Source organism: Montipora capricornis, chromosome 5 (genome assembly GCF_036669925.1).
Source record: "Montipora capricornis isolate CH-2021 chromosome 5, ASM3666992v2, whole genome shotgun sequence".
Lineage (NCBI taxonomy): Eukaryota > Metazoa > Cnidaria > Anthozoa > Scleractinia > Acroporidae > Montipora > Montipora capricornis.
Genome location: NC_090887.1, coordinates 16,984,789 through 16,999,893, shown reverse-complemented (window position 1 = coordinate 16,999,893; position 15,105 = coordinate 16,984,789). Strand labels below are relative to the sequence as shown.

General features: G+C 41.0%; 1 protein-coding gene across 4 annotated transcripts in view; it reads left to right on the top strand.

The window, feature by feature from the left end:
* The window catches only part of LOC138049686 (uncharacterized), a 33,004-nt gene that overhangs the window by 10,328 nt on the left and 7,571 nt on the right, over positions 1–15,105 (top strand). For all 4 annotated transcript variants that reach the window (XM_068896088.1, XM_068896087.1, XM_068896086.1 and 1 more), the window contains 11 exons: positions 1,454–4,096; positions 4,173–4,267; positions 4,832–4,887; positions 5,485–5,627; positions 7,253–7,567; positions 7,881–8,192; positions 10,586–10,891; positions 11,629–11,928; positions 12,495–12,797; positions 13,846–14,157; positions 14,531–14,994. In XM_068896088.1, the coding sequence (XP_068752189.1) occupies positions 1,454–4,096; positions 4,173–4,267; positions 4,832–4,887; positions 5,485–5,627; positions 7,253–7,567; positions 7,881–8,192; positions 10,586–10,891; positions 11,629–11,928; positions 12,495–12,797; positions 13,846–14,157; positions 14,531–14,994 (5,249 nt within the window). The remainder of the gene's footprint in view (positions 1–1,453; positions 4,097–4,172; positions 4,268–4,831; positions 4,888–5,484; positions 5,628–7,252; positions 7,568–7,880; positions 8,193–10,585; positions 10,892–11,628; positions 11,929–12,494; positions 12,798–13,845; positions 14,158–14,530; positions 14,995–15,105) is intronic.

Genomic DNA, 15,105 nt, shown 5'->3' with positions numbered 1-15,105 from the left:
GCGAGAGAGCGTGTTAATTGTTAGCTACTGCCGTGAAATCGATGGAATTTTTAACGCTTGTCTAGTCACACAGCGTCAATAATTAAAACACAGGTGCGTTCCTCTTTATTGCCCTGTCTTTTTTCATTAACATTTCTCTTGTCGACAAATATTGACCAATTTTAATGCAGCTCAATGAAAGTTCCTCACATTCAGATGCAGATTTGAATATAGGATCCCTTTTATGGAGAGATAGGACTTTTTTGAAGAATACTCCCTTAATATGCTGTTTTTCATGGATCGTAGTCGTATCTCCGAGATGATATTAAATTTGTTTTTGCCCACGACGCCTATCAGCAATTGTAATTTTCATAGCTCTCTGACAGCGCAGCAACTAAAGAGGCTACTGTTAAGCAGCTTTACGCATTGCCTCTGATATCTTATTCAAGCTTCCTTAAAAATCCAAATGTGAATGAGTAATATTTGTTGAAAATCCAACATTCGTCATCGCGCAAAGCAAAACGATATTTTTCCTTCTTTTTTTAAGCTTCTCATTTTACTTTGCTTTTAGGCCACTTTGTTATGATGTGAATCTTTTTGTTGTTGTTGTTGTTGTTTAGTCCTACTTTAAGGACACGGCAGTTGATTAAAAAATTTGTGCTTTGTTACCGTTTTGAAAAAATACCGGATTTTAAACGTGAACAGAATCAGTGGAATTGTTTTTCCGAGGGATGTCCTCGTTTTCTTGAAGTAAGGCAAATTTTGAGAAACCTTGCTTTGATTAATCAATTTCCCTTTTACTTAAAGTAGGAAAAATAAGTCCTATGCCACTCAACATCATTTTGATCTAAACTGCAAACCTTGACGAATGTCAATTTGTAGTTATACGCATCGGTGACAAAATTCTTTTTCATCACTGTGAAATACAGGAGCTAATGCTTCAGAAAATTAAATGGAGGATATTATTACATGGCCGCTTGGAGATAAGAAATTTCTCTTCGAGTGTTGAATGAAATACTAAATCATTTCACGAAAGAAGGGGATAGTTTCTAAAGAAACTGTGGTGCTGCGTCGGTGGGGAAGTAGTGTACAAAAATTTGGTTTTATTAACGGAGTTGATAATGTAAATTGACCACCGTACAGAGATTCTAAAGGCTGACGTTTCGAGGGTTAGCCCTTCGTCAGACCTTCGTGAATTCGCTCTGACGAAGAGATCAACTTTTCGAATATCCGTTCGGTGGTCAATTTACATTATCAACTCCGTTGATAAAACCCAATTTTTGCATTTCGCGAAAGGCATCGAAAGGCGCGATTTTCAAATGTAACCATAGCAACAGCGATCTTTTCACGTGTGAAGATAACTTGTTATCTTCATGTGTGAAGTAATCACGTTTTCTTACGAAGGTTCACTTGGTATTTCATGACCTTTCTTGGAAGTAGTTTTCCTTCGATTTATTTTATTTCTTTTTTACAGTCAATGGAAACTACAGTGAGTGGTCTGAGTTCAGCGCATGCTCTGTAACCTGTGGCAACGGCACTATGAAACGCACCAGAACTTGTACCAGTCCCTCGCCAAAAGATCGCGGCAAAAACTGCGCTCATCTGGGAGCATCTGAACAGAGTAAGCCTTGTTTTCTAGTGCTGTGTCCAATACATGGCAATTTCTCAAACTGGTCTTCATTTAGTGACTGTAGCAAATCCTGCGGGACTGGATTTGAAAAGAGGACCCGAAATTGCTCGAATCCCGAGCCTAAACATGGAGGGCAAAATTGCACAAGTTTAGGATTAGCAGTTGAAGTAAGGTCTTGCAACACGCAGCCATGTCCCATAAACGGAGGCTATAGCGCATGGACAGATTTCACGGAATGTACCGTGTCTTGTGGTAATGGAACAAGACAAAGATCAAGAAATTGCTCGAATCCACAACCAAGATACGGAGGACAAAACTGTTCCTTTTCAGGGCCAAATATAGATATAGAAATTTGTAACACGAATTTGTGCCCGATCCATGGCGGTTTTAGCAAATGGACAAAATTTAGCGAGTGTACAAGATCTTGTGGTAATGGCACTCGAACGAGACTAAGGAAATGTTCCAATCCACAACCTAAGCGTGGTGGCAGAGGATGTTTAGGACCGGATGTAGATATACAAGTATGCAATACCCAGGGTTGCCCAATAAATGGCGGTTATGCACCATGGACAAATTTTAGCGAGTGTACAAAATCGTGTGGAAATGGCACACAAAAAAGAACAAGGAACTGTTCAAATCCTGTTCCACAATATGGAGGAGATAATTGTTCCAGTTTAGGTCGAAGCAAAGAAGTGCGCCAGTGCAATATTCACATTTGTCCAATTAACGGAGGTTATACAGCATGGTCAGAATTTACCGTGTGTTCGAAATCTTGTGGTAATGGCACACAAAAGAGAATAAGGAATTGTTCAAACCCTGCACCACAGCACGGTGGAAAGGACTGCTCGAGTTTAGGGGATTCTATGGAAATCAAACAATGTAACTCTCATCACTGTCCACTCAACGGTGGGTATACTCAATGGAGTGATTTCACAGCTTGCTCAAGCACATGCGGCGAAGGAAACAAAACAAGGTGGCGGAATTGTAGTAATCCGCTACCACAATATGGAGGGCGCAATTGTTCACATCTTGGTGTTCCTGTGCACGTGGAATATTGTTTCTTACGTCACTGCCCTGTGCATGGAGGATTCACCAAGTGGACACAGTATGGTCCCTGTACGAGATCGTGCGGAGTGGGTTTAAAGAACAGAACAAGGTATTGCACCAACCCGATCCCACAACATGGCGGCAGTGACTGTTCTGGAAAGCACATTAAGTTTGAAGTCTGTAATATTCTTCCATGTCCGATTGATGGGGGATACACGCAATGGTCACAATTTAGTGCGTGTTCACAAACATGTGAATCAGGTACAATGAAAAGAACGCGAAAATGCAACAATCCTGCTCCTCGTTTTGGAGGCAATAATTGCTCACTGCTAGGACCGTCAGAAGAAATTTGGACGTGCAATAATTTTTCTTGTCCAGTTCATGGCAATTACTCGACGTGGTCAAACTTTAGCAGTTGCAGTAAAAGTTGCGGGAATGGATCCATGGAAAGACAAAGAAATTGCTCCAACCCTGAACCCAAACATGGAGGAAAAGATTGTTCCATTTTGGGTGCATCAAAAGAGATTAAAAGTTGTAACGAGTTTCCTTGCCCGATCCACGGTAGTTTTTCATCCTGGTCAATATTTAGTGTTTGTAGTAAAAGTTGCGGTAATGGAACAAAGGCAAGAACAAGAAATTGTTCAAATCCTTACCCACAGCACGGCGGAAGAAACTGTTCTTCGTTGGGGCCTTCAGAAGAAAGAAACAGCTGTAATGTGCTTCCTTGCCCAATTAACGGAAATTACTCCCCCTGGTCAAACTTTAATAGGTGTAGCAAAAGTTGCGGAAATGGTACGAAGACAAGAACAAGGAGCTGTACAAATCCGAAGCCTCAACACAATGGCACAAACTGCGCTTTGTTGGGCCCGTCAACAGACGTTAAGCCTTGTAATGTTTTCTCTTGCCCTGTAGATGGAGGATACACTGAATGGGGAAACTTTACACAATGCAGTCAGTCGTGTGATAGAGGAACTATGTATAGAGTTAGGAACTGTACAAATCCTGCACCCAAACAAGGAGGGAAAAGCTGTTCTGAAATAGGATCAGCCATTGATGTACAAAATTGCAATGAACATCCCTGTCCAATAGATGGCTTGTACAGTGATTGGTCACAATTTTCCGAGTGTTCCCGTTCGTGCGCTGGCGGGAGGCAAAATCGATCACGGACATGTGACAACCCCTCTCCGAAACATGGTGGAATGAATTGCTCAAGACTTGGTCCTGCGTCAGAAGTTCAAACTTGCAACTCATTCCCATGTCCCGTTCACGGTAATTACAGCGAGTGGTCTGGATATCAGAAATGTGATCGCGCATGTGGAGGAGGTATGCGCACAAGAAGACGAAATTGCACCAACCCCACACCTGCTCACGGAGGACGGAATTGTAGTGACCTTGGTCCAAGTGCCCAGACCATTGCATGTAACATCCATGACTGTCCAGGTTAGCTCAAGCGGCCCTGGCAAAATTTGACGTTCTGTGCAAATCTTCCCTTTTAACATTTGTCCTTTTATTTCAGACATAATTTTTAACGTAGCAGTGAATTTAACATCCCAGAAGTGGAATCACAGGCAAGAATACTCGCGAAGCCTTAGTCTAAAAATTCAGTTTGGGGTATGTAAAGCAGCTCACTTGTTATTCTAATTCAGAAATATTACACCGTTTAACAGAACCAGAGGCGTATACAACAATTATCATAAGAGAAGGCGTGCGCCGTAACGCAAACGTAGAATAACAGCAATAATAACGAGGAAAGTCTGTAAACCAACGGTAATTAAATTTAAACTTAACAAATCAGATGAAGTTCTTTCAGATAACGCAAAATCGCAGAACTCGGAGTAAGAACTCACGTGGCACAGTAGAAAAGCAACAAACTCAAACACTTTTTGGCTTTAAGGACAGGAATGTATCCTGGGTCAGAATGGTGGATAGCGAGTGCATTCACCACTGGGCCAATTCTTTAATGATTAAATAAACCCGATCGTATGTGTGACAAAACCTAAGCTACGCCCCTAACATGCATAGTACTTTACATTTACTCGTCGATGAGTCCACGTAGATTTATATTTCGTAATGCGAGCTAGCTTTGCGACCTGACCTTGTTCTTTGAGTTTTCGTTCCATTATTGCGTTTCACGTTTTCTTTTTCTGTCAAACGCTGCTTTTTCTCTTTTTCTAGGTTAAAGAAATCCTGGGAATCGATGTTGTCTCTGGAGTCGGTAATTTTGCCTTTAAGTACGTCATATAGCACATTTTTCGTTTTGTGTTCTTTTGGGAATTTAAGTCGTTGCGTCCGGGTTTCAACGGGTTATCGACAGACACGGTCTCTTTCCATTCCACAATCAGGTTAAGCCTTGCATTCAATAGCTTTGCAATCTAGCACGGCCTTGAAAAGTGACGAGTGGTACCCAGGCATACGCATTGTTGTGTCGATTTTCACGTGTCTGTGGTCGAAGATGAATGTGAAAATGCATTACTCAAAGAAAAAAACTAAGCCCCAATTTCAAAATTTTCCAGTCTCCTAGCTGCGAGCTCTTGAAGTGGGAGTCGAATGCCGTACCGTAATGTTCGTTTTAACACATCATACAATCAAATGCACTGATCTTTGAGAAAAGCAAATACATGCAACCGGCATGCGGCCGGCAAGTGACTGCAAGAAGGTATGAGAATTTGGCGCGAGTTGTTTTAAAATCAAACACGACTTAAGTGTGCCAGTGCTAAACCTAAGCAACCACTGCATGTGTGGTATTTACACTGGCTTGCCTAGGCTCGGGGTTGAATACCAGTAAAAGGTTTCCCCTCATATCGTATCTACCGCTTATTCTCTTTAAGACATGGAAGCGTCATTGCCGAATTTTCAGTTGCCCTAGTTCACCGTCACTACCAGGGTATCACAAAGCTACAAGACGCCATTTACATGGAGGGGAAGATACACGATTTGCGGGTTTCGCCCGTTAATTTTACTTCACCAGACGGTAAGAAATGCTTCTGGGTCTTTCTTTTTTACCAAACAGCCTGATTCAAAGATTATTGTGCGGCACTGCACGTACTCGGTACTCTAACAGCACGCGTCTAACCATTTGTTGGCTCAATAAGCAGGCTCATATGATGCTTTCTGCCCCATTACACGGTTATCTGAATGAAGATCTTAAGCAACCGGAAAATCTTCGAATCTGCTCAACTTGTATGTTGATGAGAATCTGACAACGACGGTGATAATATGTACTTATCATATAGACTCTTTACACTATTCATGAGCACTCAGAAGATGAAGTTTGGACGAAAGAAGTAACAAAAATTTGCATAGAAAATTTAACTAATGTGTTGTTTCCATTTGCTTTTCTGGCTGTAAATATTTTGGATGTTTAAAAGCGACGAAATCCTCTAACATCGCATCGCACGGAGCAGTACGTGTTGCTAACAGAGCCGTACGGATTTTTTCCGGCCCTGCTCGCGCTAATGTCCTCATACGGAGATTTTCCCAATAGTTTCAAAATGAAAGCGCGCGCGGGACCGTACGGGTAATATGATAATGATAACGACGATAATGGTGATAATAATAACAATAAAGATGACAATAATGATAAAAATGATTATCCTATTTCTCTGCTTCACGTCTTAAGCAGTGTTGGGAATGGGCACTTTCAGAAAAACGGAAGAACTGTCGGAATTTTTGAGATACAAAACCAGAGTATCAAGAGAGCAACTTCTCGGTGAGACGACGAGCGCCAACAAACCGAACCCGCACATTTCGCTGAGAACCGGAGCCTGCCCTAGGTCACATTGAACGAGAGCACGCTCCCCAATGTGTCAACTCTGCTCCCCTTCCAAAGGTTGAAAGGGGCGTGGTGTCGGGGTATGCGTTAGCGAGATGGAATAAAACATGACGACAGGAGGGCGGAATGAGGTGATCTGGTTCAGAAGTCCACGAACACAAGCGTTGATCTCACCCATTTGGCCTTCGCCCATCAATTCACGGTATTATCTAAATTTAGAAAACTGGTAACGTCAAATAATGGCCAATCATAATTAAGCCTGATGACCACAACGGGGCATTTGATTGGTTCGCAACCAAGCAGTCGCCTGAGATTGATCGTGATAAATGCATGATACCGGCAGACAAGGAATGCGATGGCTTTAAGTTTTTTCCTGCCAAAAATCTTATACTAGCCTTTCTAAAAATCGATAATACCATAAAATTAAGGGATGCATTTCATCGTAGATCGACTATTTAACAATTCTTGGCCTCATGGGCTGTTGACCCGTGGCCCTTGAGGGCAAAGGGTCTAATTGTTTTAGTATCACCCAATTAGTCGGACAGAAAAGTCAATAATAAAGTTAGCAAATGCAAGTTAAAGAAACATTTAATTGGAAATTAAACAAGAGAAAGCGTCACGCTTTTCGCTACTCGAGGACTATTACTAATAGTCCTCTAGTAGCGTAGCCAATCAAAATGCAGGATTTGCATTAGTCCACTATTTGGGTGTTATTAATCTCGGTTATGAACTTAATTTTGGTTATGGACCTCAACCCCCCTGAAGGAGGGTGGGATTACACCAAACAACAACAATAGCTTACCCATCTTGCTTTAATCTTTCAGTTCCTGTGAGGTCTCCGATAAATATCACGGCAACCCGCAGAAGTTCAACCACAATCCTTCTGAAATGGCAGTCAATACCACTGGATTACTCCAACGGAGTCATACTAGAATACAGAATTACGTACATTGAGAAAGAGGGAAACGGCATAGTCAAAAAGAGTGGCATACGGCAAAAAATCATTGATGGACAAGACTCTGCCGCGTACGTGACTGGACTTAAGAAGTTTACCAAGTACCAGTTTAGAATGGCGGGTGTCAATAAACGAGGCGTTGGCGTGGACAGCGCGCCCATTATAGCAATGACAAACCAAGACAGTAAGTGATCTAAAAAATAGGTTCGCACTGTACATTTATCGAGTTATGACGCTTGCGGAAGTTTGAAGAGCGATCCCCACAGTGAATGTAAGAGCCAAACGTTGTAATAACATATAACATCGCCAGTGCCTTTTAGGGAGGCAGGGAATACGGATCTAGTTTACTAAGTCATCTGCATACACAGTAAGATAATGAATGAGGCTTGCGCATTCAAAACCGAATTCGATCGCGCTGATTTGCGTCTTGAGTTATCCACAAGATTTATTAAGTCTTTCAGCCTTCGAATAACTGAATGCATTTCTCTTTTATTTAGAACCAAGCAAACCACCGTCGCCTGTAACCGCTTTAAACAGGAGTAGCACATCTATTCTCGTAAAATGGTCTCCAATTCCCAAACATTCCATCCATGGAATGCTACTCGGATATCACATACACTTCAAGAGCTTGGATTCCGTGGGACTTGGTATCGTTAGCTCTCGTGTTCAGTCGACTGCAGCTAATACTACGTCTTCTCTGATACCAGGGCTTCTTAAGTTTACTGATTACAGTATTCAAGTCAGTGGTTTTACTGTCAAAGGTGATGGACCTTTGTCGAAGGCAGTATTTGTGAAAACAGAGGAGGATGGTAAGTGAAACTAGAAATATTTGACTGATAGCTTAAAAAAAGTCATAAAACAGCCTTCGAATAAATTTGCCTTGCGTTCTTACATCAGACAGTGGAGTGACGTACCCAGTTGTTACGGCCGCAAACGTTAGCCCGCGCTCAGCCGGACATGTAACTCGAAACCTAGGTCAAAGACATACAGTCTGTCTGCGACGCAGGCTACAAAAAATTCAACGGAGAACTTTTCAAACAGAAAAATAATAGCATTTTCCACAGTTTATAAAAATAGATTGCTGCAAAGCATTGCGGGATTAAAATTCGAACAAACGTCGCTAAAAATTGTCTTTGTCCACATATTAATCCCATAATGCTTTGGGCGCTAGATCGTGACGTCAAATGAAAAGAGCGCTATCGCCTTCTTCCAGCTGAGTTCCTTCGGCCTGTACCATCTATTTGACCTTTAAGCTCAAAGCCTCGGTTAAATTATTAAGCGTATTGTACAAGAAATGAACTACTCGTCAAAGTTATGACCAATCAGCAGTTACTATTTGAGTCACATGTACTATTCCGTACAACCTCGTATACAAATCATCTGGGGTTGATGAATTATTAAACAATAGAATTAACGTTTAATACAAGCAAACTCCTGCTCAGCTAATTAGTATCCATTTTGATAGAATTTCTAATGTATTCACTTCATTCTGTTGTTTTATTTCAGTGTGATGAAATATTCGCGTCCGATCTGTATGGGCGCTCACAATGGCTCACTCGCCATCAGAGAGAGCGCGTCACCCACACCTTGTTCACTCAAAATTTCATGAAAACTACTTGAAGAGTGGCTTACTTCATTCTTAAGAAAAATGAAGAAAAACAAACATTTTATAAAAGCTAACTATTCTCGAACAAGTGCTTACATCAGGTCCCAGTTGTTCAAGATGTGGATAACGCCATCCACCGGATAAATCACTATCCATTGGATAGCGCAAGTGATTTCACTATTATTAGTGATTTGTTCGGCAGATAGCGCTATCCATCGTTTAAACAACTGAGGCCAGTGCTACAAACCCACAAATGGTCAACTTTGCGTGCATTGGAAGTTTTTCTTCGTTGATTTTGGCTTGGGTGACGCCCTGTCTGTAATCGCTTCAGTACGAGAACGACTACGAGTACGAGATTTTCTCACAAAACAACTGTGAGCGCGCGCAAACCAGCGTCATTTCGGCGGGAAAAACGTGATGCCGTCGTCATTTTAGCAAGAGGTTTTGCAAAAATGTCGTCGTATCAAAACAAGTCAACAACACGGTAGCAGTTTTAGCATTTTTTGATGTGCAAAAAGGCTCCGTTACCAGCAATAAGAATAACTGAGCAACCTAAACAGCTAACAAAGAGTAAGATAAACCGCACGGGTTATAAATTTCCTTAGTATGTTCGCTAAAAACGGGCAGTCAAAACTTGTACTCGTTCTCGTCCTCGTCGTAGATTCTAAAGGTCCCTGATGGCTCAACTTCGGGTCGCAAATGTAAACACCCATTCAGATCTCCCGCTTATATTTTATCTACTTCTAAGAAAGGATTCGTTACCTTTTTTGCATTACACAGAAGGGTGTACACTGATTGAAGGACTCATTCAAAAGTTACTCGACCTTTGTAATACCAATAAGCACAAGTCTTGTGTTCTCAGCTTATAAAGAATTACCTAAAACCTTATATTTGCAAACATAATACAACAACTGTAACAATAACGGAGACTTAACTTACGGTCGTTGCTCGACTGTGGTCGACTAACTAACTAACTAACTAACTAACTTACGAAAGAAGTAAAAGAATAGTTACCCGGAGATTCTTGCAATACAGCTGAAATGAAACCTTTGGTCCTCTGTCTGCACATGCCGCCGTCACAGGACTGGATAAAATATGCAAATAACTTTTAAACAACAGCGTATGCAAATTCTCTTGAAGAAATCGTGCTGCACGTGCGCACGTGCGGCACGCATTTGAGGACACTCTTCTTCCTTTCTTTGCAAAACAACAGAATGAAATAACCAAATTTTGCTTTAATTATATACGAGCATGTTTTATTCTCCTTCTTGTCTATAAATAGCGTTCCTGCCTACCACTTTTATCTTTCTTCGTTAGTATTGTATTTAAGCGGACACTTTTTTTGCTACATCAAATAGTTAAGATGTTTACATTCGAGTGGTAAAGAAAGAAGTTTTTCAAATATTCTTTATAACTGACGAAGACGCAAAGTAACCGGTTCTACAAATTAAAGAACATCGTGATCGTTTTTAAAAAGTGCTATAGATATTAAAGTGAAGTTTTTGTTGGCGTTACGGTCTTCGTTACAAGAGCTACCAAATGTGACAGATATGACAAGTGAAGAACGTTAACTGACTAATTCCAAATACCATTTAGTTCCCAGTAAGGCTCCACTTAACGTCAAAGCCAGCAACCTGACATCAACAAGCATTCAAGTCGAGTGGGAACAAATCCCTCGCCGCTTTGTCCACGGAAATCTGCTTGGTTATAAGGTATCCTTTGTAGCAACCGACCGAGGTAACAAACGACCTTGGAATGAAACGTCCGTCAATCAGTCTACGACGACAGCGGTGATCACCAACTTGCGCAAGTACACGAAGTATATGGTATCGGTTGAAGGTTTCACGAGTAAAGGGAGTGGCCTTGAAAGCAAGTGTGTAGCTGTCACTACTGCTGAGGACGGTTAGATTACAAACATAAGTATTGTTTTAGTGTTTTTTTAAAATACGTTATAGACCTTATTCATAAATGGCGGCCAATTTATAATTCTTTTGTCGAAGTGCAAATTAGCCTACCAAGCCTTGATACCATAGAGTGAATTGAAAAGAATTCTTGCTCTAAAATGAGGCTTGGTAGGCTAATTTGCACGTGGACAACAGAAATATAAATGTGACCGCCATTTATGAATAAGGTCTATATGTTTATGGAAAGCTTATTTTCTTAGCTTTAAAATGATGTATTGCTTTCCCCCTAACTTTAAATACCTTTTTAGAATTTTTCCGGCTTTGCAATGGTCGGTTACGCGCGGTTTTCTGCTACTAGGTAAAAGAGTTGAAGTTCGTTAAAAACCATCATAGTATAGAAATAGTAGCTTCTAGTGGAAACAGCTCTGCCTCAAGATTTTATCAAAAAACAAAAAAGTTACCACTATCTTGTACAACAGCAACAAGAAACAGAAGTAATTACGATTCAATAGGCTATATCTGAATGACCACACTTGAATGGCGCACCAAAAATAACTAGATTTAACCACATCTCGCAGAAAATAAACACAGAACCACAAGAAATCATTTTTTTTTATTGGACGTTGTTTTAGACCATAACGAAGGCTAGATTTCAAGCCAAATAATATTTCAATTTAAACCAACTAGGACAAGCAGAAAAAAAAGATAATAATTTTTTGGGGGTTTTCCATGCAGTGCCAGATGCCTACCCTTCAAATGTCACTGGTTTCAACAAAAGTTCCACCTCGCTATACGTTGAATGGTCACACATTCCACAGTTGCACAGAAATGGCGTGCTCAAAGGATACAAAATTACTTATGCTCCGATTCAGTATCAGCCTTCCAAGTCAGTAACTGTTGACAGCACAAGGTCATCAACGACACTTGTAAACTTGAAAAAATACACTTTGTATGATATTGAAGTGGCCGGGTTCACAAGCAAAGGACTGGGACCACACTCTCCAAATCCAATAAGGATTCGAACAAGCGAAGACGGTAAGTCACGTGACCACTTAACTCTATAGTCAACAACACGACAAGGGAATAGGCCATTTCCGAGTTCATGTCTGCCTCCTCTTCAAAGCGAGTCTAAGTGCGAAGTTTTTCTTATGAAATTAGTTTTCTTTCATATGCAAAGTAGAACTAATTACCATCACAAAAACTTAGACTCGCTTTGAAGAGGAGGCAGACATGAACTCGGAAATGGCCTATTGAGGTGTATAGGGGAAGAGAAACGACAGTTGGCCTTATGTCAATTCAAAACTATTATATCACAATAAAAATAAGATTATTTCCTTTCCTGTGGAAGAAGGACGTCACTCAGAACGAGAAAGATGGTTGCGTGTAATACGGCGCGTATAGTAATACACCAGAGCGAATAAGGTTCCATTCTTGGACTATTAATATTACATGTAACATCCAAAAGTATTACCCACATATATACATAAAGACAAAAAATGGGTATTTCAAGTGCAATAGGAAAAATACCTAATTGACTTTTTGTTGTGAAAGGTCGAATTGATTTCCGTGTCAGGCATAAACAACCATGCTGCCTTTTTTAGTTCCCAGTAAACCCGCAATCTCAGTCAACGCGCGAAATACAAGCCACACCAGCCTGTTTGTGGAATGGAACGCAATACCCGCTGAGTATATTCACGGTGTGCTGCTAGGCTACAGAGTAGTCTTCTGGCGATACAACGAATCACGTGACACGTACGACACACGACAAACTGGACCTGATGTACTTTCTGTTCTTTTAACGGATCTGTGGATTTACACCAAATACAAAATTCAAGTCCTCGGATTCACTTCCGTCGGCGAGGGAAGCATTAGCAAAGAAATAGAAGTCTCTACGGATGAATTCAGTGAGTTGTTCTTCCCTTAACAAACAATATATTTTTTTTAAATTATCATCGCCTTGAATGCAACTTGTCAGTAGGTGAGGCGTCAGACTACTACGCAGGCGCGGTCAAGGGTTCGCTCACAGGCGTCCTACCAGGCTGGAATGGTCCTTATATAACGTAAAAGAAAGGGAAGACCTCAGACAGCAATGACCAGAATCAGGTTGCTGACCAGCGGTTATCGTTAAAACAATGGTTTGCTGGGGGTGCCCTGTCTCGCGGGCTCAGACAACCTGGTTGTGGTCATTGATTGGTCATTGATATTTAAGGTTTTTCAAAAGAAAGTGCTACCTTTATAGTGACAGTTGTAGATGACTTGGCACCCTGAGCCCGGTTGTTCAAAAGCCGATTAAGGCTAATCCAAGATTAAAAATTAACCAAAGAGGTTATTTCTCTACTCCCAAATGCTGTTCAACGCTGATATTCGGCAAAACTTTAAAACAGAGAAATTCAATCTTGAAAAACAAAAGTAACCAAACGAAACTTCCACCAAAAAGTTGAAAACATTAAACAAACGTTTACTCTAACCCTGGATTAAGTTAATCGGCTTTCGAACAACCAGGCCCTGGCCTTGTCCGATATGAAGGACGATAAAACATAGGCCAATGGGTGGTGGCCAATCGGAGGATGTAAAGTGCAGGTTACAGGTTACGGATGCAGGTCATTGTTTTACCATAACTGCAACAAGCCAAACCTTTACAAAAATGCTAACCTTTGGCCTAATGTTAGTATTAGTAAAGGTTTGGGTTGTTTCACCTATGGTGACACAATGACCTGCAACCCTAGCCTGCAGTTTACACCCTCCAGTGGCCAATCTTATACTGCTACGACGTATAGAATGATATTCACAGCGAACTTGAGAAGCCTTGATTAAGTTAGACTTGAATGAGTGCAGATCGAGTTGAACAGCTCTCTACCAAACCAGCTGTGCAAATGGATTGAAAATTATACTAATTAACGTTATTAGGAGTGACTTGAGGTAAACTACGTTTATTTATCTTTCTTTCATTAGCTCCAAGCCAGCCACCAATTAACGTTCGAGCTCCGAACAAAACAAGCCCGACCAAGATAACGGTACAGTGGAACCCAATCCCTGACAATTTCTACGTTCATGGAATATTGCGCGGTTACAAAGTGTTTTACAAGGCGATAGCAACAGCCAATAAGAAACACGATGAGGTCATGGAAACAAAAGAGATAATTCTAAATTCTTCTACTCTTTCCATCGTGCTTAAGAATTTGAGCGTGTTTACAAGATATGAAATTGAAGTACTGGCCTTCACAGCCAAAGGAGACGGTGTGCGGAGCGATGCCATCAGAGCTGGTATGCAAATCTCTCTTAAGTGACAGTGGACGTTTTTTGAGAAATGCGTGCAATGTATGAACTTAAGCTTGAGTTAGATTGGATGTAACCAGAAACGATTTAAGACGTTCTTTTAAAGCAACTAGAATCGAAATGGTACTTTTCAAGGAAGATACAACACACCTCATTAAAAGCTCCAATTGGATCACTATAAGACGCAGCGCAGTTGTGTACGGATGGGCAAAGGCTACATTGTTTGTGTTGTATATTTCTTTATGTCCATTGTTTTCTGAACCAGCTGTCTAAAACGTCTTCTATCGTATGGTTGCCAGTGATTCAGAAAAATCTAGTCTAGTCTATCTAATTTTTAAAAGTACCATTTCACTCCTTACAGATACATGCAACTGTCACAATACAATCTTCACAAACTGGTGGATCAATCCACCTTATACAGACAATCAAGGATCTAATAAAAGCGGTATTATCACACCTATCCTGAAACAAGCGGTGTACACTTGTTGTGAGAATTGTACAGAGCATGGAAACTCGCACATAGACTTTCAACATAAATACAGGGGACGACCCGCGATAAAGTCTGGACTTCTGGAGTTCAAAAGGAATATAGAAGAAATAACGGAGTTACATTTTCCGGTTTACGGCACAATGGATCAAAGGCGATACTCTGGCAATTACGGATTTGTCCCGTTTGTCCAATCACCTGGGATAGCACTGATTATAATTGGAGACGAGAAAGGTTCTGCTGCGACATTGCTGTTGAAATCTTTGGCGTTTTGTTTCCCGATTCTGTTTCTGTCCATTGCTATGTTGTGGGTCTCTAGTCTGATCATTTGGTTTCTGGTAAGTTTACCCCAACGAACCATTAGCCTTTTGAATCGGCTCTGTATTTCAGTAAGAAACACAAGACGTCGGGCCAGGTAATCACTCTTGCAAAATTCATCAGCTCAGGCA